This window comes from Botryllus schlosseri, chromosome 14 (assembly GCF_051294905.1).
Source record: "Botryllus schlosseri isolate E-star chromosome 14, Bs_hap1, whole genome shotgun sequence".
Lineage (NCBI taxonomy): Eukaryota > Metazoa > Chordata > Ascidiacea > Stolidobranchia > Styelidae > Botryllus > Botryllus schlosseri.
This window is the reverse complement of record NC_137249.1, coordinates 331,471-350,626: the sequence shown is the minus strand read 5'-3', so window position 1 is coordinate 350,626 and position 19,156 is coordinate 331,471. Positions and strand designations below refer to the sequence as shown.

General features: G+C 38.9%; 2 protein-coding genes across 2 annotated transcripts; both read left to right on the top strand.

The window, feature by feature from the left end:
* The first annotated feature begins 139 nt into the window (after nt 1-139).
* LOC145455316 (beta-1,3-galactosyltransferase 1-like) lies at nt 140-4,803 on the top strand. Its single transcript, XM_080333278.1, has 9 exons — nt 140-477; nt 1,285-1,398; nt 1,796-1,945; nt 1,998-2,128; nt 2,810-2,894; nt 2,953-3,076; nt 3,957-4,089; nt 4,479-4,616; nt 4,682-4,803. Exons 1-8 carry the CDS (start codon nt 292-294, stop codon nt 4,591-4,593), a joined length of 1,038 nt encoding a protein of 345 aa, XP_080189404.1. The 5' UTR covers nt 140-291; the 3' UTR covers nt 4,594-4,616; nt 4,682-4,803.
* Nucleotides 4,804-6,025: 1,222 nt separating this feature from the next.
* On the top strand, nt 6,026-17,861 carry LOC145455311 (uncharacterized). Its single transcript, XM_080333269.1, has 11 exons — nt 6,026-6,342; nt 7,391-7,509; nt 7,910-8,149; nt 8,621-8,821; nt 9,609-9,845; nt 10,341-10,722; nt 11,186-11,314; nt 14,071-14,152; nt 14,509-14,702; nt 16,689-16,786; nt 17,525-17,861. The coding sequence occupies exons 1-11, from the start codon at nt 6,229-6,231 to the stop codon at nt 17,736-17,738; spliced, it is 2,010 nt and encodes a 669-aa protein (XP_080189395.1). The 5' UTR covers nt 6,026-6,228; the 3' UTR covers nt 17,739-17,861.
* Nucleotides 17,862-19,156: the final 1,295 nt, after the last annotated feature.

Here is a 19,156-nt window from a genome sequence, read left to right as displayed (position 1 = left end):
CACATCAGTCTGATTCTGCTGTTCCATTTCGGTCGAACACCAGTTCTGAAATGCGAGGCTGCACCTTGGAAATTGCCTCGCCACGTGTCGATATAGGTGATATGTCACAGACCGAGGTCTGATTTTAGGGGCTGACAATAAGTATCATTCTGATCCAAACTACAACGCGCTACCTCTCACAACGATAAGCCTCGCGGCATTCCCTATCGACCTCTAAACAAAGCGCCGTAGGCGTTTGCGGATTTCGAAATGTTTTTCGAACAGCAATTTCACGCAGGTCTCTGTTAGAGGATGTACAGAGTCGGGAGTTATTCTCGCGCGACTAGAAATGTGAGATACCCGGCTTTGAAACGTGGCAGGAGGAGGACTCTGTTGGTCGGAGCCATCTTGGCAGGAATCATATTCTTCGCGGATAAAATCTGGGACAGGAGGCTTCGATCCGATATCGTTCGGTCGCCATTAACGAGTACTTTGAAGGTATTGCTGGGAATATAATGCCAGTTATATATCATCTACTGTAAACTTAAGTCGCGTATTTCACTGATCTTCACCCTAGTGTAGGCTGCAAATCAGGCCAACGGCACCAAATTGTTGTTCCACGCCCTTACAATGGATGGACATGATTTTAAATATACCCTATGGGAGAGAGTCGTTATTTTCACTCAACCGATATACAGAATACAAAGACGGCATCAATGATGATACAAAGGTTTTTAGAAGTACAGAACTTCAATATAGCAACAATTAATTGCTTCAAGTGGAATAAATTGATGCATATGAATCTATTGTTTGCTGCTAATGATGATACAGAAAAAATACATGTACATTAGGGCTCTTCAAAAATGACTTTCTTTCTCAAATCGTACTGGCTACTTGATAAAATTGTTAGGTTACCTAACTTAAGCCTACACGCGAAATTTGGATCAATTCCGGCCAGTAACTGCTTTGCTACAGGAGAAGAAAGTTTCTATTTAATATATAAAAATAAATATTAAAAAATTTGAAAATTTTCTGTTCACTCCATGAAAGTGTTAGGCTGTCTATAGAAACGATGCTCACCAAATTTGGTTCAATTCCAACCAGTGGAAGCGAAATTATTGCCGTCGAAAAATTTGGATTTGAATAAAATAGTTTTTACGGTGACCGATTCTTTGTTTATCTATTACAGTTGTGCTCACCGTAAATACTATTTTATTCAAATCCAAATTTTTCGACGACAATAACTCCGCTTCCACTGGTTGGAATTGAACCAAATTTGGTCAGCTGAAACAAACAATTTTTTAGATTCCCTTGGAGACACCGTCTGATGTATCATCCGCACCTTTAGAATTGCCACCATCAACGACAGTGAATCAAGAGGGGCCAGAATGGGAGCTGAAACCTTCAGGAGGCTGTGAGGTAATAAATCAGGCTGCTGCGCACTTCGATTTTGAGATAATTCCAGTTGTTTAAATAGACGAATTTGAGCGAAATGCCGGTGCTCTAATTCTAATCTAGTTCGTGGAATGTTTCGAAGATCTCATTTTAACTCTAATCCAATTTCTGGTTTTCCTGTAAATGCTACAGGAGAACTGTATAGTGCTAAACGAGCCAGACTCGGTGCATATAGACATTCGCCATCCTCCTGGGCGCGCAGGATGAGAATGAACTTTGCTTTGCTATGAACTTTTATTGTATTTCTTACTAATTTGGAATTGAATTAGCCTAAATGTCCAAGTGTTTTAAAAAATCAGTAATTACAATTCTAATCTAATTTGGAAAAGTTTCTGGTTCTGAAATTCATTCATTCATTCAGAAATCTGCACCTTTTCTCCTCATTTTGATCACGTCTCATCCCGCGAATACTGAATCCCGTGAAGTCATCCGAAAAACTTGGTGCAGACGAAAATCTTATCCCAAAAACCGAACCGTTTTCTGCGTTTTTCTGCTCGGACGCTCGGACGACGTGAGTTGAATAAGAAACATTCACGCCAAAAGCTTGACGAAAAAACATTCAGGATGATGTCGCCGAAGAATCGTCGCAGATGAGCGATATTTTGAAGTCCGATTTCGTGGACCATTTCCGGAATTCGAGCAAAAAGCTTCGCATGGGTTTGGATTGGATGGCACGATTTTGTCGCGGCGCAAGGTCGGTTTATTGATATCTTTATCTTTGTTTTATATTCCAAACACGCACGTCGCACACGCACAGAGAGAGAGAGAGAGAATATTTATCTGCCAACCAAGCAAATCATAAAAAAATACAGTTAGATGAAATGCGATATACAATAAGCAAGGTAAAAATGCAAGGATCTATATAACACAGTTGCTAAAGTTGAACAACCCAGACATCTTACTACAAAATTCGTTACCCTAGAAATTTCGATAAACTAGTAAAAAAATAACAACAATAACAGCAACCAAAAAAAAACATAAAAAAACTAGAAATTTAATTAATAAAATAAAGTTGCCAAATATAATTTAGCATGTACTCAAACTCATTTGTCTCACTCTTAACCAGAGGTCAGTAACGAAGTACTTTTACCTTTCTGAACTATGCAAGTCGATTTTGTCTACTTGCACCACTTCTTCAAGCGATATGATCTTAGACTACTTCTACTTCACATTTTCGGTTTTTCTAGCCGAAGCTAGTCCAAAAATACTTACTGTTTGATTACTTGAAAATTACTACAACTTCTACTTCTACTTTAGTACGGATCATGACTACTTTGACCGCCTCTGTGACCCGAGTCTAGTCACGGCGGTAGCATGAAATCAGAGAGTCAAAACATTTTTTTTCAGACTTACCAAACTTATCTCTCACTTGCAGGTACGTTATGAAGACAGAAGATGACGTCATCGTGAATGTAAACGTGTTGATAAACAAGTTCTTGACGGTTGAGAAAAACGTGATTGTGAGAGTGATGCTAAAATAAGTTTGTTTCTATCGTAGTAATGCGAAATACGCTTCAGATCGGAAAATGTTGGGTTGATCAACCGATCCGAAATCCGAGAAGCAGGTTTTACATATCCGAAAACGCTTATCCGAATCCGGAATATCCGGAGTACTGCAGCGGGAGCGGTTACGTAATGTCCGGTAAGAGAAAGAGCATTTTTACCCCAACCAGATATGTCTATAATCTTATTAGTGTTTATGCTCTCGTTGTGATTCTAACCTAATATCTGGTTTTCTTGAAAATGCTACAGGAGAACTGCATAGCGCCAAATGAGCCGAGCTCTGTGTACTGCCAGTTACCACTCTCGTGCTTATGAGAATGAACTCCGATAGAGAGAGAGAGAGAGTCTTTATTTTCATCCAACCAAAATACATAACAAACGGCAGTGATGGTGGTAAAGAAAATATGCTTGCACAGTCTTCGGTATTAGATAGGAATGATCGATAAGACTGTGAAGGTCATCTAGTCTGATCACACCAGCATCAAACAGGTACACTTGACTCTGAACAGTATGGCTGTAAAAAATGTTTAGTTAGAAAAGGAAAATAGAATAAAAATTAAACGATGGTAGCAAATGATCAATGAAGCAATGTCTGGGCGAGGTAGGGCAACAGTGTTACCAGTATAACGACAGGAGGTGATCAAGTAGGTCTTTTTTATTCTAATATAAGGCAATTCACGGATATGTGGTGGTAATGCATTCCAGATGATAGGTCCCGAGTAGTCGATAGATCTCTTAGTTAGGTTGCTATTGGGTGGGGGTAAGTAGATATTTCCCTTTGACGAGGATCTCGTCCGATTTGATATGAACTGAACTAAATTTTTGCTGTCTTTCTTTGCAATATGGAATTTCATTCAGTTTCAAAGCTTTTGCGAATTCAGTCATTCTATTTCTAAGCTAATTTGAAAAAAAAACACTAAGTAGCTATCATTCTAATTCTAATCTAATTTGATAAAGCCGAAAACTTTCTCGTTGTCCAACTCTCCCGTTTTAGCTGCTTGAAAGTATTTTACTGACAGGTGACGTGGCGATTCGTCTCAAGGACTCTTCGATTATGACCAATGTTTTTCCGTTTGATGAAATCTATGTCGGGATTTTGTTGGAGAAAATCAGAGTCAAACCGAAAAACGTTCCCGGCTTTCTGATTGGAAAGTGAGCTGGAAGTTTATGAGTTTTTTTCTCGAAGTATATGCCTACTCGAGTAGGTTGCGCCTAATTGCTCTAGGCCTATTTATTCGAGTAGTTATGTTTAGACTATTTCCATTTCTATTTGAACAGTTTTTAGGCAGAACTATATATATTTCATTTTAATTTGGATTTTGAAAAGCAGGTAGGCCTACAGTTGGTGTCTTGAAATGATGAAATTATTAATAAAAGGGATACTGTGTATATATATTTTAACTGATTCTACTTCTACGTGAATAGCAATGCTGAGTACTCTGACTACCTCATCTGGTTCTCGGTGATCTACAAGTCTTTGACTCCCAGGCTCTAAGGTTGGCGAAGAATCCCGCTTTATTAACGGCCCGATATTTATACAGATTCGACGAATCAGAACCTTGCGTCAATGTCACCAAAGCAGTCGCCATACACGTCCATGGTATGGACATGCAGTATGTTTGGAGACTCATCAGAGACTGTAGCAATGGAAAGTGATTGCATGGATAGAGTGTCGAAGCGTAAGAACGTGTACTAAAACATGGTTTAGCGATTGACGGATTGGTTCACACTGTTAATAATTTAGGAACGCCAAATGGGTAAGCAGTGAGCACGTCCTCTTCGCCGTCTCATCCTATCAAGTCTCTGAGTCATCGATTGTGCAGCGATGAAGGAGAAACAGCTGAAAAGCCTGGGAAACGAGTGTTGTATCGCTATCGATATGTGGCATTATAAGGAAATCGATGCGTCAGAGGGTTCCCTGTTACTGACCTTGACGTAATGTAGGGGTCATCATGATCACTGACGATGTCACAGCCAAATCGCAGTCTTGTGGTGTTTTGATCCGATAAAAATTTCAATAATATGACCGACTGACTGATACGGAACCTGATGATGCGGCCACATCGCTTTGCTGCTTTCATACTTGCAATAAGGAATGTCAACGGATGCATACTGGAACGGCACAATTAGGCTATTCTGCGCATCTGAAATCGAGACAGATGACATGATGGAGCACGTTAAGGGATGATGATAAACCTGAAGTACAGTATAGTTATTCTACTGAACACACGCTGTACTGAACAACTATTTCTCATTGTGTAGGCCTGTCTATTTTAACACGTTATTCCATTTTCACTGCAGTGGAAGAGGCCATAGGGTGGGAGTATTATGTTTGATTGAATCCACCGAGTCGGTTCGTTTCATTGCATTGGTGCTTGATCTGCTGAACTTCGTACTGAAATTAACTGCAATACGATATCGATTTGTGGATCCGTGGCCTACGATGGTGGATCACCCTTCTTTATAATTGTGACGTCATATCCTTCCATTTCTGAATTTCGAATTAATTTAGTAACGTCTTCTGTTGATGAAGTATAGGCCCGAATATTATATTCTTCAAAGAAAATATTAAAAGAGTAAATTGTTATTTATTCCATTTTGTTTGTCATCGTTGAGCAAGGTGGGTGTCTGATTGACAGACAATCCTATATTTTCATGTTATCGTCATCTTGTGCTGCTAATCGAGAAAATAAACGAATGGATGCATGATTTTTTGTATGGCGTTATTCGAGAGATGTAGCCGACTTAGATGCGTGGATAATAATAAATTATTGTATTTCAAATTTGAAGCATCCTCGGTCAAAATATTGAGCATAATTATCTCCAAGACATTTTTTTCAGTAAAAATGCTAGCATTTAAATCCAATATTCATGGAGTATACTATGAAGTTTCCACCCTTGATCGACTCACGACTCGCTCTTCGCCAGACTTAATGGTTAGACTATAAATGGCGTGATTTGATCGTGTAAATTCTTAATTATAGGCCTTCTACATTCAGAAATCTCTGTTTGGCATTTTGTGAAGTCTACTGAAGTCTTCACGCATGACTACGTAATCTATCGGGCGCTTCTATGATTATTCTACATGAAAATAGTTCAGATTCTTCGACCACGGTTACTAAGGGATTGCGTCATGGGAAAGCGCATTACAATATAATTCGTTTTGTGGAGATAGTTTTGCCAAGAATCAGGTGTTGCATACTATAACACATCAACACAGGGGCAGAACATAAATCGCCTGTGCTGGGAGGTGTAAAGTGATCGCCGGATCACGTCATCCGGTCGGTAGCGATGGACGCTATGATCGAAAACATGAGAAGCTCGCTCGGAAACGGAGTCAGAAAGATGTTCTCAAATAACAACCAGAGTGGAAAGAACAATAACCTCGCTACGTCAGACGCGCGGGTATGTATCCGTAGTAAATGGGTCTCGGTGCTTGTCTCAACTAAGCCTATTACTAATATAATATGATATGCTAGCAACCAACGTGATACTGCTATCAAAGTGCAGCGTTAAAGATCGTGTTTATGACGCTTTGCCGCTTTAGTGTGGGGATGTATAAGCTGCACTGTAATTGATGCCTCTGGTTTCTAGATACTTCTAGACTAGTAAGGAAACATTGTGCATTGAGCATGAAATGCTCGATCAGGACTGAACAATTATACTTACCATATCAGTGCAGAGAGAGTAAAGGAGGGGGGTATTCATTTTGACTCAAGATGCAAAACATATACTGCAAACTTTGAAATAACAAACTGTTGTTGAGTCTAAAACATTGTGTTTGTTATCCCTCCATCTCAGGGGTAAACTGAGGTCCACGGACCCCTTAGGGCAGGGGTCCGTAAACTAGTTTTAGGGGAGTTGTAATAGGTTGATGTGCTGCCTTTTTCTTTTATTTTAGTCATTGCATTCTAAAATTTAGGGGGTACCCTCACTCCCACAAAACCTGAAGGGGTCCGCAATAAAAAAAGTTAAAGAACCCTTGCTCTATCTGTAGTTGTTTTTGGAAATTCAGTATGTACAACAGCTAATGGTGTCAATGGGGGGAATCAAGGAACCCTTTCTGCATGTGTACAGAATTAAGGAATGGATATGTCTATAATAGTGCATTTGCTGCAGTTGGTTTCAAATGCGAAAAGAAATGCAAACTGTTTCCTAGAGAAATAAGCAAATGAGAAAGGCATTTCATTGAGCGCAACTATTTTTAGTTATTGGTGATCAATCGCCAATTGACTTAAATATTGCTTTCTGGACCACAGTCATTGTAATAATAATTTATCAACTCAAACACATTTCGTACTGCTATATTTTCTTTGCGGTTCCATATATCTTCATTATCTCATCTATACATACATCTTAAATACTTGTAATGGAAATTCGCGAGGACATTTCATCTTATAGATTTGCTTGTAATGCTTTTTTCTTATTAAATAACAAATGTTTCTTATGACAGGACGTAAAAATGAATTTGACGGAAATTTGTGCGAAAGAAGGCGGTACAATACCTTTCATTGTTCGGGACATCTGCAATTTTATATCGAAACGATCCATCCGATTGGAAGGAATATTCAGGTACTGTGATTAATGATTGATCTGTAGTGATGTGATCCTGAATCGAGTATTAGGATTCGAGCATTTGAGTACTGCTCATTACGATGTCATAGCAGTATAAAGATATGGAAAGTTCAAATATAGACCTTTTTATGTGAACACGAAAAAAAGAATGTCAGTTCTAGGTGATATTAAAGTTAATTTGTTATTTTTTTAACCATACCTATTTCATTGCACTTTGTGACTTTGTGATAAATTAACTCTTAACAATAAAAGCATATCATTTCAGTACTCTAAAAAGTCATACATCTCTACCCGATTTAGGACAAAGACTCGATTCAGATTCGAGTGCTCCAAGTATTCTGCCAAATTTTAATGATCAGTGATCAATCGACATTGCCAGCAAAATATTTTCCTTCAGAGTGAACGCATCGGCCCGACTTTTGAACGAGCTTCGCGAACTCTTCGAATCGAACACAAATTACGTACAAGACCTTCTTCTGAATCGCCCAGAGACAACCGACATGGTCGGACACGCAGCGGCTGCGTTATTGAAGGAGTTTATGCGACAACTGTCGACGCCGTTAATCAACGACGATATTTTAAGGATTTATCTCGACTCCAAGTCACTTTCCGATGAAGATTTCTGCGACAAAGTCAAGTGAGTGCCGTTTTGGGATGAAGTCGTTGTTTGTGAATAATTCATCGCCGCTATCTTCCATTATTGATGTTACAATGAGAAGGAGGTGTCTAGCAGTAACAGCTTCTCGATTTATATAGGCTTTTAGAACTCACAGAACTTGCAAGCTTACATATCTTCAATATCGCAACAAACAATATGTTGACATTGACAAAGTTAATTGCTGTTGTATTTCTTTCAAATTTGGAATTGAATAGTTTTACGAGGTTTTGCGAAGTCATTCATTCTAACTCTAATGTATTTGAAAAACTGTAGCTATAATGCTAATATGATTTGGCTGCAAACTCTGGCCACCTTCATGATGAAGGACATAGAACAAAGTCAAATTCGAAATGAAAGAACAAAATTCTTTTCATATTCCACATTTGGTATAGAATAAATTTTGCAATATGAACATATTTTTTGTTGCTACATTTACGAATTATGTTCCAGACTTTGCATGAACGACTGGCCCGCCGCACACAGGGACACGTTACTCCACCTCTTGCCATTTCTACACAACGTAGCTCAAGAAAGCAAAAACCGCATGAGTGTCAATAGCCTAGCTGTGGTTTTCGGGCCGAACGTTTTCAGATTACCGGACGGACCTCAAGTTATTCGAGCCCAGACTCTTGCGAATAACGCGTTTGAACGGTTGGATTTTTTTCATTTTTGACTCAATTTATCATACTGCCAGACAATCTATGTAGTGAATGGTCAATAATTACTGGATTTCGAGCAGTTCTAGTTTCAATTCCGCATTCCGAAAAGTGAGTAGTTGTAGTTCTAGCTGCGAATTTTGAAAAGGGAGTAGTCCTAGATGTAGTTGCCCATTTCAAAAAGGCAGTAATCTGTGGAAGTCTGGCGCCCACGATAGATGGATAGGTTTTAATTCGTCACACCAAGATGCAAGGAAAATAATGAACACAAGAAAATGGTAATGATGGAATTAATGTAGGAAAAATAAATCTAGACTATCAATCATACATAATTTGAGGAATGACAACAAGCGTGAAGTAGCAGATTGTGACAATAAATTTACGCTAATATTAGATCAGACAGAAGATCTGTACAGATATGTGGAAAAAAACATAGTATGTGTGGGATAATATACGTCGATAATGATATATGTTTTTGTACAGTATGTAGATTAGGGTTGTTCAAAAATAACTTTTTACTTCAAATATAACTGGCTATCTGATAAAATGGTACACCAAATTCGACTCAATTCCAACCTATAGAAGTGAAGCTATTCGATTTACGAAATGTTGAATTTATTTTATCGAATAGGCAGTAAAATTCGGACAAAAAATTGGTTTTTGAATAACCTTGATGTAGATACCCAGATAGGCTATATAATATACATGGATAGCCATAGATATTTTCTATAATGTACACCAGCACATATAACATAATGTAATATAATGACAATGTTTCCCAGATTGCTATCGTGCAGTTATTTGTTGGCCCCGACTCGACCCTCCCCGCTCCTGCGTCGATCTCTCGCTCGGCAGAAGCCCGTTCAGTCCGACCAATCAGCGAAACCCGTGCCTGCTGTTCGGAGATCAAAAGTCGCTCAGTTGAAAGAGGGTTCGGTGAAATCTAAAGAGGCTTCGCCTCGATCTAAATCTGACTCGAGTTGGGCAGAAGAAACCGTTACTAGATCAGAAAACACAGGGTGAGTCACATCTGAAGTCTGACAGAGTATCGAGCATGGATTTTGACATGAAATTTCTGGTACTGACAATTTTCATGAGACTTGAATAGCCATGACACGGATGACAAATTTTTTTATAGATAGCTATTTTTGATTTTTTTTGGATCAATTTTTTGCCATTTTGTCAATAGATTTCAGCTGATACCGGATTATGACTTGAATTTAGACATGAGACGAAATGAATTCTGGATTTGCATTTAGACTTTTTAATATGTTATGTCCGGAGATCTCTGATACTGATACGCAGACGATAGATGATGATCAATATATATTTTGATCGATTTTGGATAAAGTTTATGTGATAGAATTCTGAATTATTTTGATAGATAAAAAGTTTTGAGAGACTTTCAATTTTTTGCTAGATTTCAGCCATTACCGGATTTTGACTTGAATTTACACAGTTGACGCAATCAATGCCGGATTTGCATTGGAAAATACTCAATCTTCTATTTCCAGTGACCTCCGATACGCTGACGACAAACGATCGATTCTCGAAGACAGCATTCGATCGATTGTCAGAACTCGACTGTTCAATAGCGCCGAATCTTCTTCCATAAGCGATGACTCGTCCATTGTAAAGCCCGAGAACCAACTTTTAAACCTCGTCAAATTGGAGGACAGCGACAATGAGGCGCACAGTGATGTCACAACTACAGCAACGGAGGATCTTTCGACCTTCCAAAGTAGAAACGCGACAAATATCGTGACGACTCCAGACTCTGGTTGTGTGGCTGATGAGTTTAACTCGCTGAAGGTCAAAAGTCAAAGTGCTGATATTCAGCCTGTTTTCGTGCCAAAGTTGAATCTCAGGAGTTCATTCGACGAAGAATCTCTAAAAGTAAGTTTTTTGACAAACTTTTCTGAAATTTCTTTCAAGACTAGAAAGTTTGCTTCGCTTTTATAAGTGGGTTTCTAATAAAAGCCTATCGATTGCTTTTTGCAGGCCTTGGAATTTAGACTATAAAATCTATCTATTAATGTTAATGTGTGGACAAAAACTACCTTATAAACTAATCCAGAAATGCGTTTATTTCGAAGCCTAGTTTATGTATGTACCGTAGTTACTTTTCTGCTTCACATTTGGCCCGCCGGGAAAAATAATTGACCTTCCCTGGATTTTTGAGTGCTTCCCAAACATGATTACAATCGGAGTATACAGTTCTAAGAGTTCTTGTAAATCTCTGCTTGTTTTCGAATAGATGGAATAAGTGTTACCTCAGCTTTTGATTGAGTAGCAGCGATGACGAAGCTAATTCCATGTTTTCTTTGCGCTTTGGTCTGTCATAAACTCCCTATTTCAGGCCAGCGACGTCCCGCAACTGGACTTGTCCACTGTGACAGAATCGGTGGAGCGAGAAGCCACAAAATCTCAAAATCTCGACTCGAAATCAACGGAAAAAAATCGCAAGAAAAAGTCTCCGCAGATTCAGGTTGGAAATAGAATTTGTGACATTTCCCACAATGCTGCAATAATGGTTGGATTACAATCCCTATATTACAATGACCCAGTCATCATCAGACACAGATCCAGCGCCTATAATGCCCATAAGCTTCTACTGTTACATCATAACATATTCATAATCGATTGTGATGACTCAATTCCCACTGGTATCGAATGTTCAGCTATACTTGTGAGCCGGTGTCAAGTTACAGAGACATAGTCTGCTACAGTTTATTACAACAGCCATCAAAGTTCTATTTGCGAAATTGATTAAAACTAATCAAAAGAGTGGGTTATTTGAGAACACATCCCATGAAATGTGACTTGCAATATTTGCGTTGTAAATTTCCTTTAAGTAGGCCTACTCATTTGGAAGAGCTTCTTGGAGGTACCAAACTTCAACATACAATTGAATAGTATATTCATACTGAAAATATATGATATACAATGTTCTTTCGAATTCTCTGCTAGTTGATGACAAGTGTCAGCTGAACGTATTTCGAATTTGAAATTTGAATCGCATATTGCGATCTGGTATTCAATAAGGTATTCGTAGGTTTCCCAGGAGTCTTGAATTCCAATTTGTCTCTGGAGAGATGTAGAGTCCGCCACTGCATCCCTTGCTAATTGTACGTTAGTCAGTTTGAATTAAGTAATGCTTGTGCTTCAGGAACACACATTGTATCCAGTCTTCTTATCAAACATTCATGAAACAGACCATAGTTTCACACCATACTCAGATAGGCTACTGCAAACCATCTTATTGTGTGGGATTTCTTCAAGTTATGTAATTCAAGGATAGGCTGTTGTCCACTATATTTGATGGCAATATTCTGGAGATCGCTAGTTATACGACGTCGTACCGAGAGTTCTAATCAAACATTCATGAAACTGATGGTATTATGGTCACAGCAAGAATATGAAAAGAAATTTTGCGGATCATGCGAACTTTCAATTCTAAAAATTAACCTAAAAATTAATTGAAGAGCTTCTTGGAGGTACAGAACTTCAATATACAATTGTATAGTATATTCATATTGAAATGAACCCGAATATTTTCGGCTGACACTCGTCAGGGGTAATCGTCAGCAACTAGTAGAGAATTGGAAAGAAACATTGTATATCAACAATCGTATCACAAAATATGACATTGTGACATTGTGAAAAAAGTAATTGCGACAAATGCACGCAACTTGAATGCGAATACTTAAAACTTCCATCTTTTTGATCTTATACCCATTATGTGAGTTTCTATTGAGGTCTCTGTGAGGCAACATCCTGTTAAAACCCACTAACCTCATTTTCTTTGGTTTCTTGGTAAGAAATGCGACTTTACTATTTCCTAAATTCTATTACGCTTCCAAATGTCGCTTCATTGTACCGACAAATTTTGTTGAAGAGTCTGCTTTCACATATTACTTGACACAAACGAGTTCCAGGGTACTTTTAAACGGTTTGGCACAACGCTGGCAGCATTGGGACGTACTACAAGACCGAAGTAGGCCATAATTTGCTAACTGTGTCTCAGCTCTAATTCTAATCAAATTTCTGGTCCTCCTGTAAATGCTACATGGGAACTGTATCTTGTGGAACAAGCCAAGCTTGCTGCACAGACATTTAGCATTCTCGTGCTTGTGAGAATCAACAATGAACTGTGATTTAGTATGGATTAAACTTGATTCAAATCCCGAGTGCTCGTGAATTCAGTAATTCTAATTCCGGTTCATTTAATTTGGATAAAACTGTGTAGCTAGGCTATGATTCGAATTCTAGATATTCTGATATAAAAAAGCAAAAAATTTTCTAGCTGAATGTAGGCCTGTGTCGCTCTGACTCAATGCTGCCCTCGTTTTGCCCACTTTCGGATCATATTACCATCAAAGCTCATTGTAATGAAACAATCGTGTTTCGTGTAGCCTCTTTTGTTATCAACATGTCAGTTTAAGTTTTGAAAGGCAGACGAATTTCAGAAACATGGAAGCAGCTTGTAGTTTTTATGAGATGCTTGTTTTGCGGTAAACAAGACTTTTGTTTGGGTCGGGAAGGAGCGCTTTGTTGTTCTTAGTGAAGTATGATTAGAACAAAACAGAACTGTTAGGCAGAATTAATTTCTTGTGTTCAAATTTGTCGCTCACAAAATTGACAAAGTGCGATAAAATCGTATCTGTCAAACTGTAATCGGGTCAATAATCGTGTTCTAACACGGCAGCTTACAGTTACAGTTATAAAATTGAATAATGTGTTCATATTGAACTAAACCCGAGTATTTTAACACTTGTCAGAGGTAATTGTCAGTAACTGGTAGAGAATTCAACAGACAGTAGTATAACAATAATCGTAAATTACAAGTGAATATTATATTGACATTGATTTTTAAATGAACCCGAATATTTTCGGCTGACACTCGTCATGGATAGTCTTGAGCAACTAGCAGAGAATTGGTAAGAACAAGAACATTGTGTATATCACTGAAAATGACGTCGTCTGCATGAAAATCCGAGGCGAACGGATGGCTTACGCTTGATATACTATTTTTAGATTATAATTGATTAAAATAACAAATAAAACAGTAGTAAAATCGTAAAATAACAATAAAAGTAATAGAATTGTCGGCATAGTTTTTGTCACTAAAATAGTGAATGGCAGCAAAGCTAGCTTGTCGATTTCACGATCTATCGGTTCAGGTTTGTTTTTGTGTCAAGAGTTATATTTTATTTGTGCGATTACATTTTGAAAACGTTTCAGAAAACGAACAAGGTCGACTCGTCGTTGGAAAATGTGAGGGATCAGATCGTTCAAGCGTTGCGAGACCATCGCAGGGTTGCAGGTACACTCGACTTTACCCAAATTTCGGATATCTTATGTTGTAGACTTGGGTTGTTCATAACATTTTTTTCTTCAAATTTTACTAGCTTTTAGATAAAGTTATCAGGCTGGCTGAAAAACGCTGTAGAAGCGAAGCTATTGGAGTATAAAATTTAGGATTTGAAATAACAGCAGGGCCTATGTACATTGGGTAGGTCTATAATAAGTAATGAAAGAAATTGCCAGTGTAAATCCAATTTTTTTCAAATCCAAAATTGGAAAAATAGTTATTTCTGAACAACCCTACTTCATATTGCTACACTGATATTGACGCATGTACCTGTACATTGTATCAATACCTTGGCTATCTTCTGTCAGGTCGTCCCTATGACATCTCAAAGATGCTGGTAGAGGAACTGAAAGAAGAGAAGTTATCGATGCAGCGAGAATTGTTGAAATACGAGAGAAGTCACGGCCGACCGAGCACGAGAGAAGAGAAACAAACGATGCGAGACGTCTACGATCGATATCGAGCCGTCAAGCGACTTCTCTCTGCCAAAATTACCGACGAGGTTTAGAAATTTCCAACTTTTTCGCGGTTAGATTACAATCAAAATGGGTGAATTCGCAAAATCTCTGAAATTGAACTCAATTCCGAAACAAAATGGAACACAACAAAATCAAGCTCAGAGGATTTTGTTCAAAATTGATAATTTCTTAACCCTCCCCTCTTGAGCTTTCATTAAACTTTTGCTGTGCCCCTGTCCATGATTGAAACAGCACTTAGTCAGCCCTGTTTGGTTTACAACACAACTCGGGACATCTTACGACTGCTATGGCCAGGGTTGTAATGACTTGATTCATGACTCTACTCGAGTCACGATTTTCTGATGGCTCGACTTGACTCGAGTCATTGTCTCAAATTACAGAAAAGACTCGACTTGAGTCAATCTGTGTTTTGACTCGACTTGTACTCGAGTCATTGCGCACTACTCGAACCAAGTCATACTCAACCAAGACTTGAGTCTCAGACGGCCAAGACCAACATTTCATTGTAATTTCGAAGAATAGTAAAGTAACTACTCTATTGGGATTTCGTCTGTTGGTACTGGTACTTGAAAATGCAACCTGAAACTGGTAAAAGTGAGGAAAATTAGTATATTGTAAATGCGAACCTTTCGATATCACCAAGCAGAGTTATAAAAAGTGGGTTCGACAAGACTTTGACTGGAAACTGAGCAGTCATCACAATGACTTGGATTCGGACTCGAGTCATAATACGATGTCTCGGACTCGACCCTCTGCTCGCTGACTCGGACTCGGCTCGGGAGTGAATTGGAAATGACTTGACATGACTCGAGTCAAAACTATAAAAGTGGGATTGACTTGCGACTCGGCTACAACCCTGGCCATGACTACGAAATAACAATTGACATACACACTATTCCCTAATCAAATAAAGCCAGGGAGTACAATCCTCAAGATTTATGATCTATTCATTCCTGTCCCGACAGTTGTTGGTGTAGACGCCTAATGCATGAAGTACAATCAGATTTACTGGCAATGCTGATGTAGGCGGTGACTTTACGTCATAAGCTATGTCCGATTGTCCATGCCACCTGGGCCAGACTATTGCTAAGTCTTTCGCGGGTAACCTTCGACCGAATTTTTCTTAATAACTTTGCGTAAGCATCTGGATATTTCGGCAACTCAAACGTAGCTGACCTAACTACAAGAAAGCTACTTTCGCTAGATGAAGAACTCTGCCCAGAAAAGATTCCATTTTATGGTGGATTGCAAAATAATTTTGTGCTCTAAAGAGTGTGTAATTCACAAACCATCTCATACCCACTGCTCTGAATAAACCAGTGGTTATCAACCTTTTTGTCTTCGCAGACCCCCCAGTTTTCGTTCAAGCTTGTCTCGATTATCTTGTGCACATGTCAACTGTAAGCTGCTGATAAACAGCAACGAAATGACTTTTCGTAAGAATAACATGATACTATTCATGCAGAAATTGGGAATACTTTTCATATTTCAAAGCGAATTTCGTAGCTGCAGTTCTTGAAATCCGCCCCATCGATTTGATATGAACGAGTGCCGAATATCTATTTCCACAAATATGCGTGGTGCCGAATGTAATATTATGTTGAAACGCTTCTGGCGACACCTTTGGCACCTTTAGATAGGCACCAAACTTGAGAAACAGATTTTCAATGAAAATGTAACGCCCACCCTAATCATTTCTATCTAGCAGTTAGAAGTTATTCTGCAATAGCGGTTATGTATATCAAATGAGAGAATGGATTTTTGCAATCAAATCTTTTATAAAACCCAACAAAACATCTCAAAAAAAGTCATTTAGTATCAGTAGAGTAGACTAATGCAGTTCGGCAATAAAATGAGTTAGCGCAGTAGAATATTTCATCTCAGACCGCCATTCTATTTATGTGATTCCTGAAGGTTAGCAGCTATCGACAATTTTACAAATTTGGAGGTTTCACGGATCCCTGTTGAGAACCACTGGATTAACCCATCTGTTTCTCTTTGCTCTCCAGAACTCAAACACTCTGAAGGCAGAACTCGAGGATTCCTTTCTCCTCACTCGACCCTTCGAGCTTACTTCCTGCGACGAAAGTGACGTCACACACGACGGGTGAGTGGCTGCTGCTTGCTCACTTGCTCTTTTTTAGGCCGCTTCATTTCTTTTTGACAGTGTGTTTGGTAAAGCCACTGTCTTTTAACACTTTTGGATTTTGTCAAGTTCAAATTATCCCAGTACGCTTTGCCTTTTTACCATCAGAATTGACCGACTATAAAATGTAAGCTTTTCAAAATTAGTCTAGAATTTGGATGACACCATCACATTTTCTTCAAAATTAGACTACATTTACAATGATAGCTGCGCAGTTCTTTCCAAATTAGATCAGAATTTGTAAAAGCTTGAAACTTGAATCAAGCTCAGTTCATATCAAATCAGAGTTCATTGTCATGAAGCAAAAAATGGCAATTGTCTGTGCAGTAAGCTTGGCTCTTTTCGCGCGATTCAGTTCTCTCGCAGCGTTTTCAGGAACACAGAAACTAGGTTACAATTAAAATGAGAGCATGGAGATAGTTCATGAATTAGATTAGAATTAGATTACTGGCATTTAGCTCTAATCGGTATAAATAAAAATTGAAAACTATTAAAATTTATTATTCAAACCTAAATCTTGTTTCAAAATCATCGTAAATACACATCAGTCTATAATGGCAGGAGTTTTTTCAGAAGTCTCATGAAACTCGAAAAGTATAAGGAATTCATTATCCAAACCCAAATCATCCGAATCCGTTTAATTTTCAAATCCATTCTATCTCTGCTAGTATTGTACCGATGTGTGTACGTGTGCTTCAGGACTCCGACCTCCGACCTCGAGACTCAATTGCAAGATTTGCACGTGAGACGAAAACGACTCCGGAGAATTCTGCGGGATTTTGAAAGCCGTCGCGCGGAAGACAACCTGGAAAGGAGGATTATGAGATCGGAATACGACCAGTATCGTGTCATAAAATCAAAGATACGAGAACTGGAAATAGCTTTAACGAAAAACGGCGTCGAAATTTTCTGACTTTCCAATTTTCTGACAATTTCCGTCCGGTACTTTACATCGGTTTATATTCGACGTAGCTGCTCTTTCACTGTGAAATTTTGTGTCAAATTTTATTTCGGAAAAGTAAAATCCGACTCTTTGTTTCCGAGTGAATTTTTGGCGGAAATTTGGGCGACAATTCCGCGCCCGAGGCGACAGAATTCAGGCTGCGAATCTATAAGTTTCGGCAATTTGCAAATCTTTCCTGCATATATCGTGAAGTCCTCAGCTGCATTTTTCTGCATCGACGATTAATTTTATTGATTCCTGATTTGATTCCTGTGAGTACTGTAATGATACTATGCTATCAAGAGTTAGTTTATCAACGAGCACTATAGTTACGATAATGTCTTACACTGTGGAAGCCTTCAAATCTCGATTGATCGTATCGCAGCATACAAAACATATAGTAGCCTACGGAGTAACGCACGTTGGTGGTTATGGCATCCTCTGTTGGGGGGCTGCCAGTGAAACTGCACTCCAGCCACTACAAAAACTACAACAGAGCGTACTGCGTGTCGTAGCTAGGGCCCAAACAAGTCTCTGCTGAAGAGATTCGGTGTCCTAAACATAGAAGATATGCAGAAACTAGAAATCCCCGAGTTTAGGTATCAGTTCCACTGCGGTCGTTGCCCCGAATATTGCAATGACTTCTTACCTCGGAATCAAAAGCGCACACGTACAACACACGCGCGTCCGCGTCGTCCAAATATCATACGAGCGACCGAAAAGATCATCGCTCTATCAAATATGCCGGACCTGATGTGTGGAACAGTCACCCGCCGGTCATCCGACAGTGGACGAGCATGTCCAGTCCACATTCAAGTCGAAATACAAGCAATTGCTACTATATGAATACCAGTGTTAGGATCAAGTCACTACCTTCGAGTCACGAGTCTAGGCTAAGGTGGGTGTCTGATCTTAATGGCTACTCCAAGTTGTTTCGACACCCTCCTATCTTTTCATTGTATCGCAGTCTTGTGATGTTTTGGAACGATGAAAATATTAATAAACCTGACTGACTGACTGACTGAGTCATTTCGAGTCATTGCACATTTTGACTCGAGTCAAGTCAAGTCAATCGATTTTCAGAGGTGACTCGAGTCAAGTCAAGTCACGAGTCAAGTCACAAGTCAAGTTGCCTTTTCGAAGTATGAGGCATGATTACGCCATTGGATTTTGCTAGCTGCCTGAAATACAGATTGAGTGGTCATTGATTCTGAACCAATGAACGAATATAGAGTTGTATGTATGTATAAGGGGTTTTATGGTGCTCGAATACTAAGGTCTTGTGCACCAGGCCTGGGGGAGCTAATAGTTGAATGAGATATACGTCTACACAATACAACAAATTCTATGACTGGATTAACCATACGCGGATCAGTCAACAGACAGTC

Bases quoted from the DNA above. Each gene is read 5' to 3' on its own strand.
- LOC145455316 (XM_080333278.1), top strand. From the start codon at position 292: ATGTACAGAGTCGGGAGTTATTCTCGCGCGACTAGAAATGTGAGATAC. The intron at 1,399-1,795 runs GTAATAAATCAG...TCATTCATTCAG, and splicing joins AACCTTCAGGAGGCTGTGAG to AAATCTGCACCTTTTCTCCT. The intron at 2,129-2,809 runs GTCGGTTTATTG...TCTCACTTGCAG, and splicing joins CGATTTTGTCGCGGCGCAAG to GTACGTTATGAAGACAGAAG.
- LOC145455311 (XM_080333269.1), top strand. From the start codon at position 6,229: ATGGACGCTATGATCGAAAACATGAGAAGCTCGCTCGGAAACGGAGTC. The intron at 6,343-7,390 runs GTATGTATCCGT...TTCTTATGACAG, and splicing joins TCGCTACGTCAGACGCGCGG to GACGTAAAAATGAATTTGAC. The intron at 7,510-7,909 runs GTACTGTGATTA...ATTTTCCTTCAG, and splicing joins CGATTGGAAGGAATATTCAG to AGTGAACGCATCGGCCCGAC.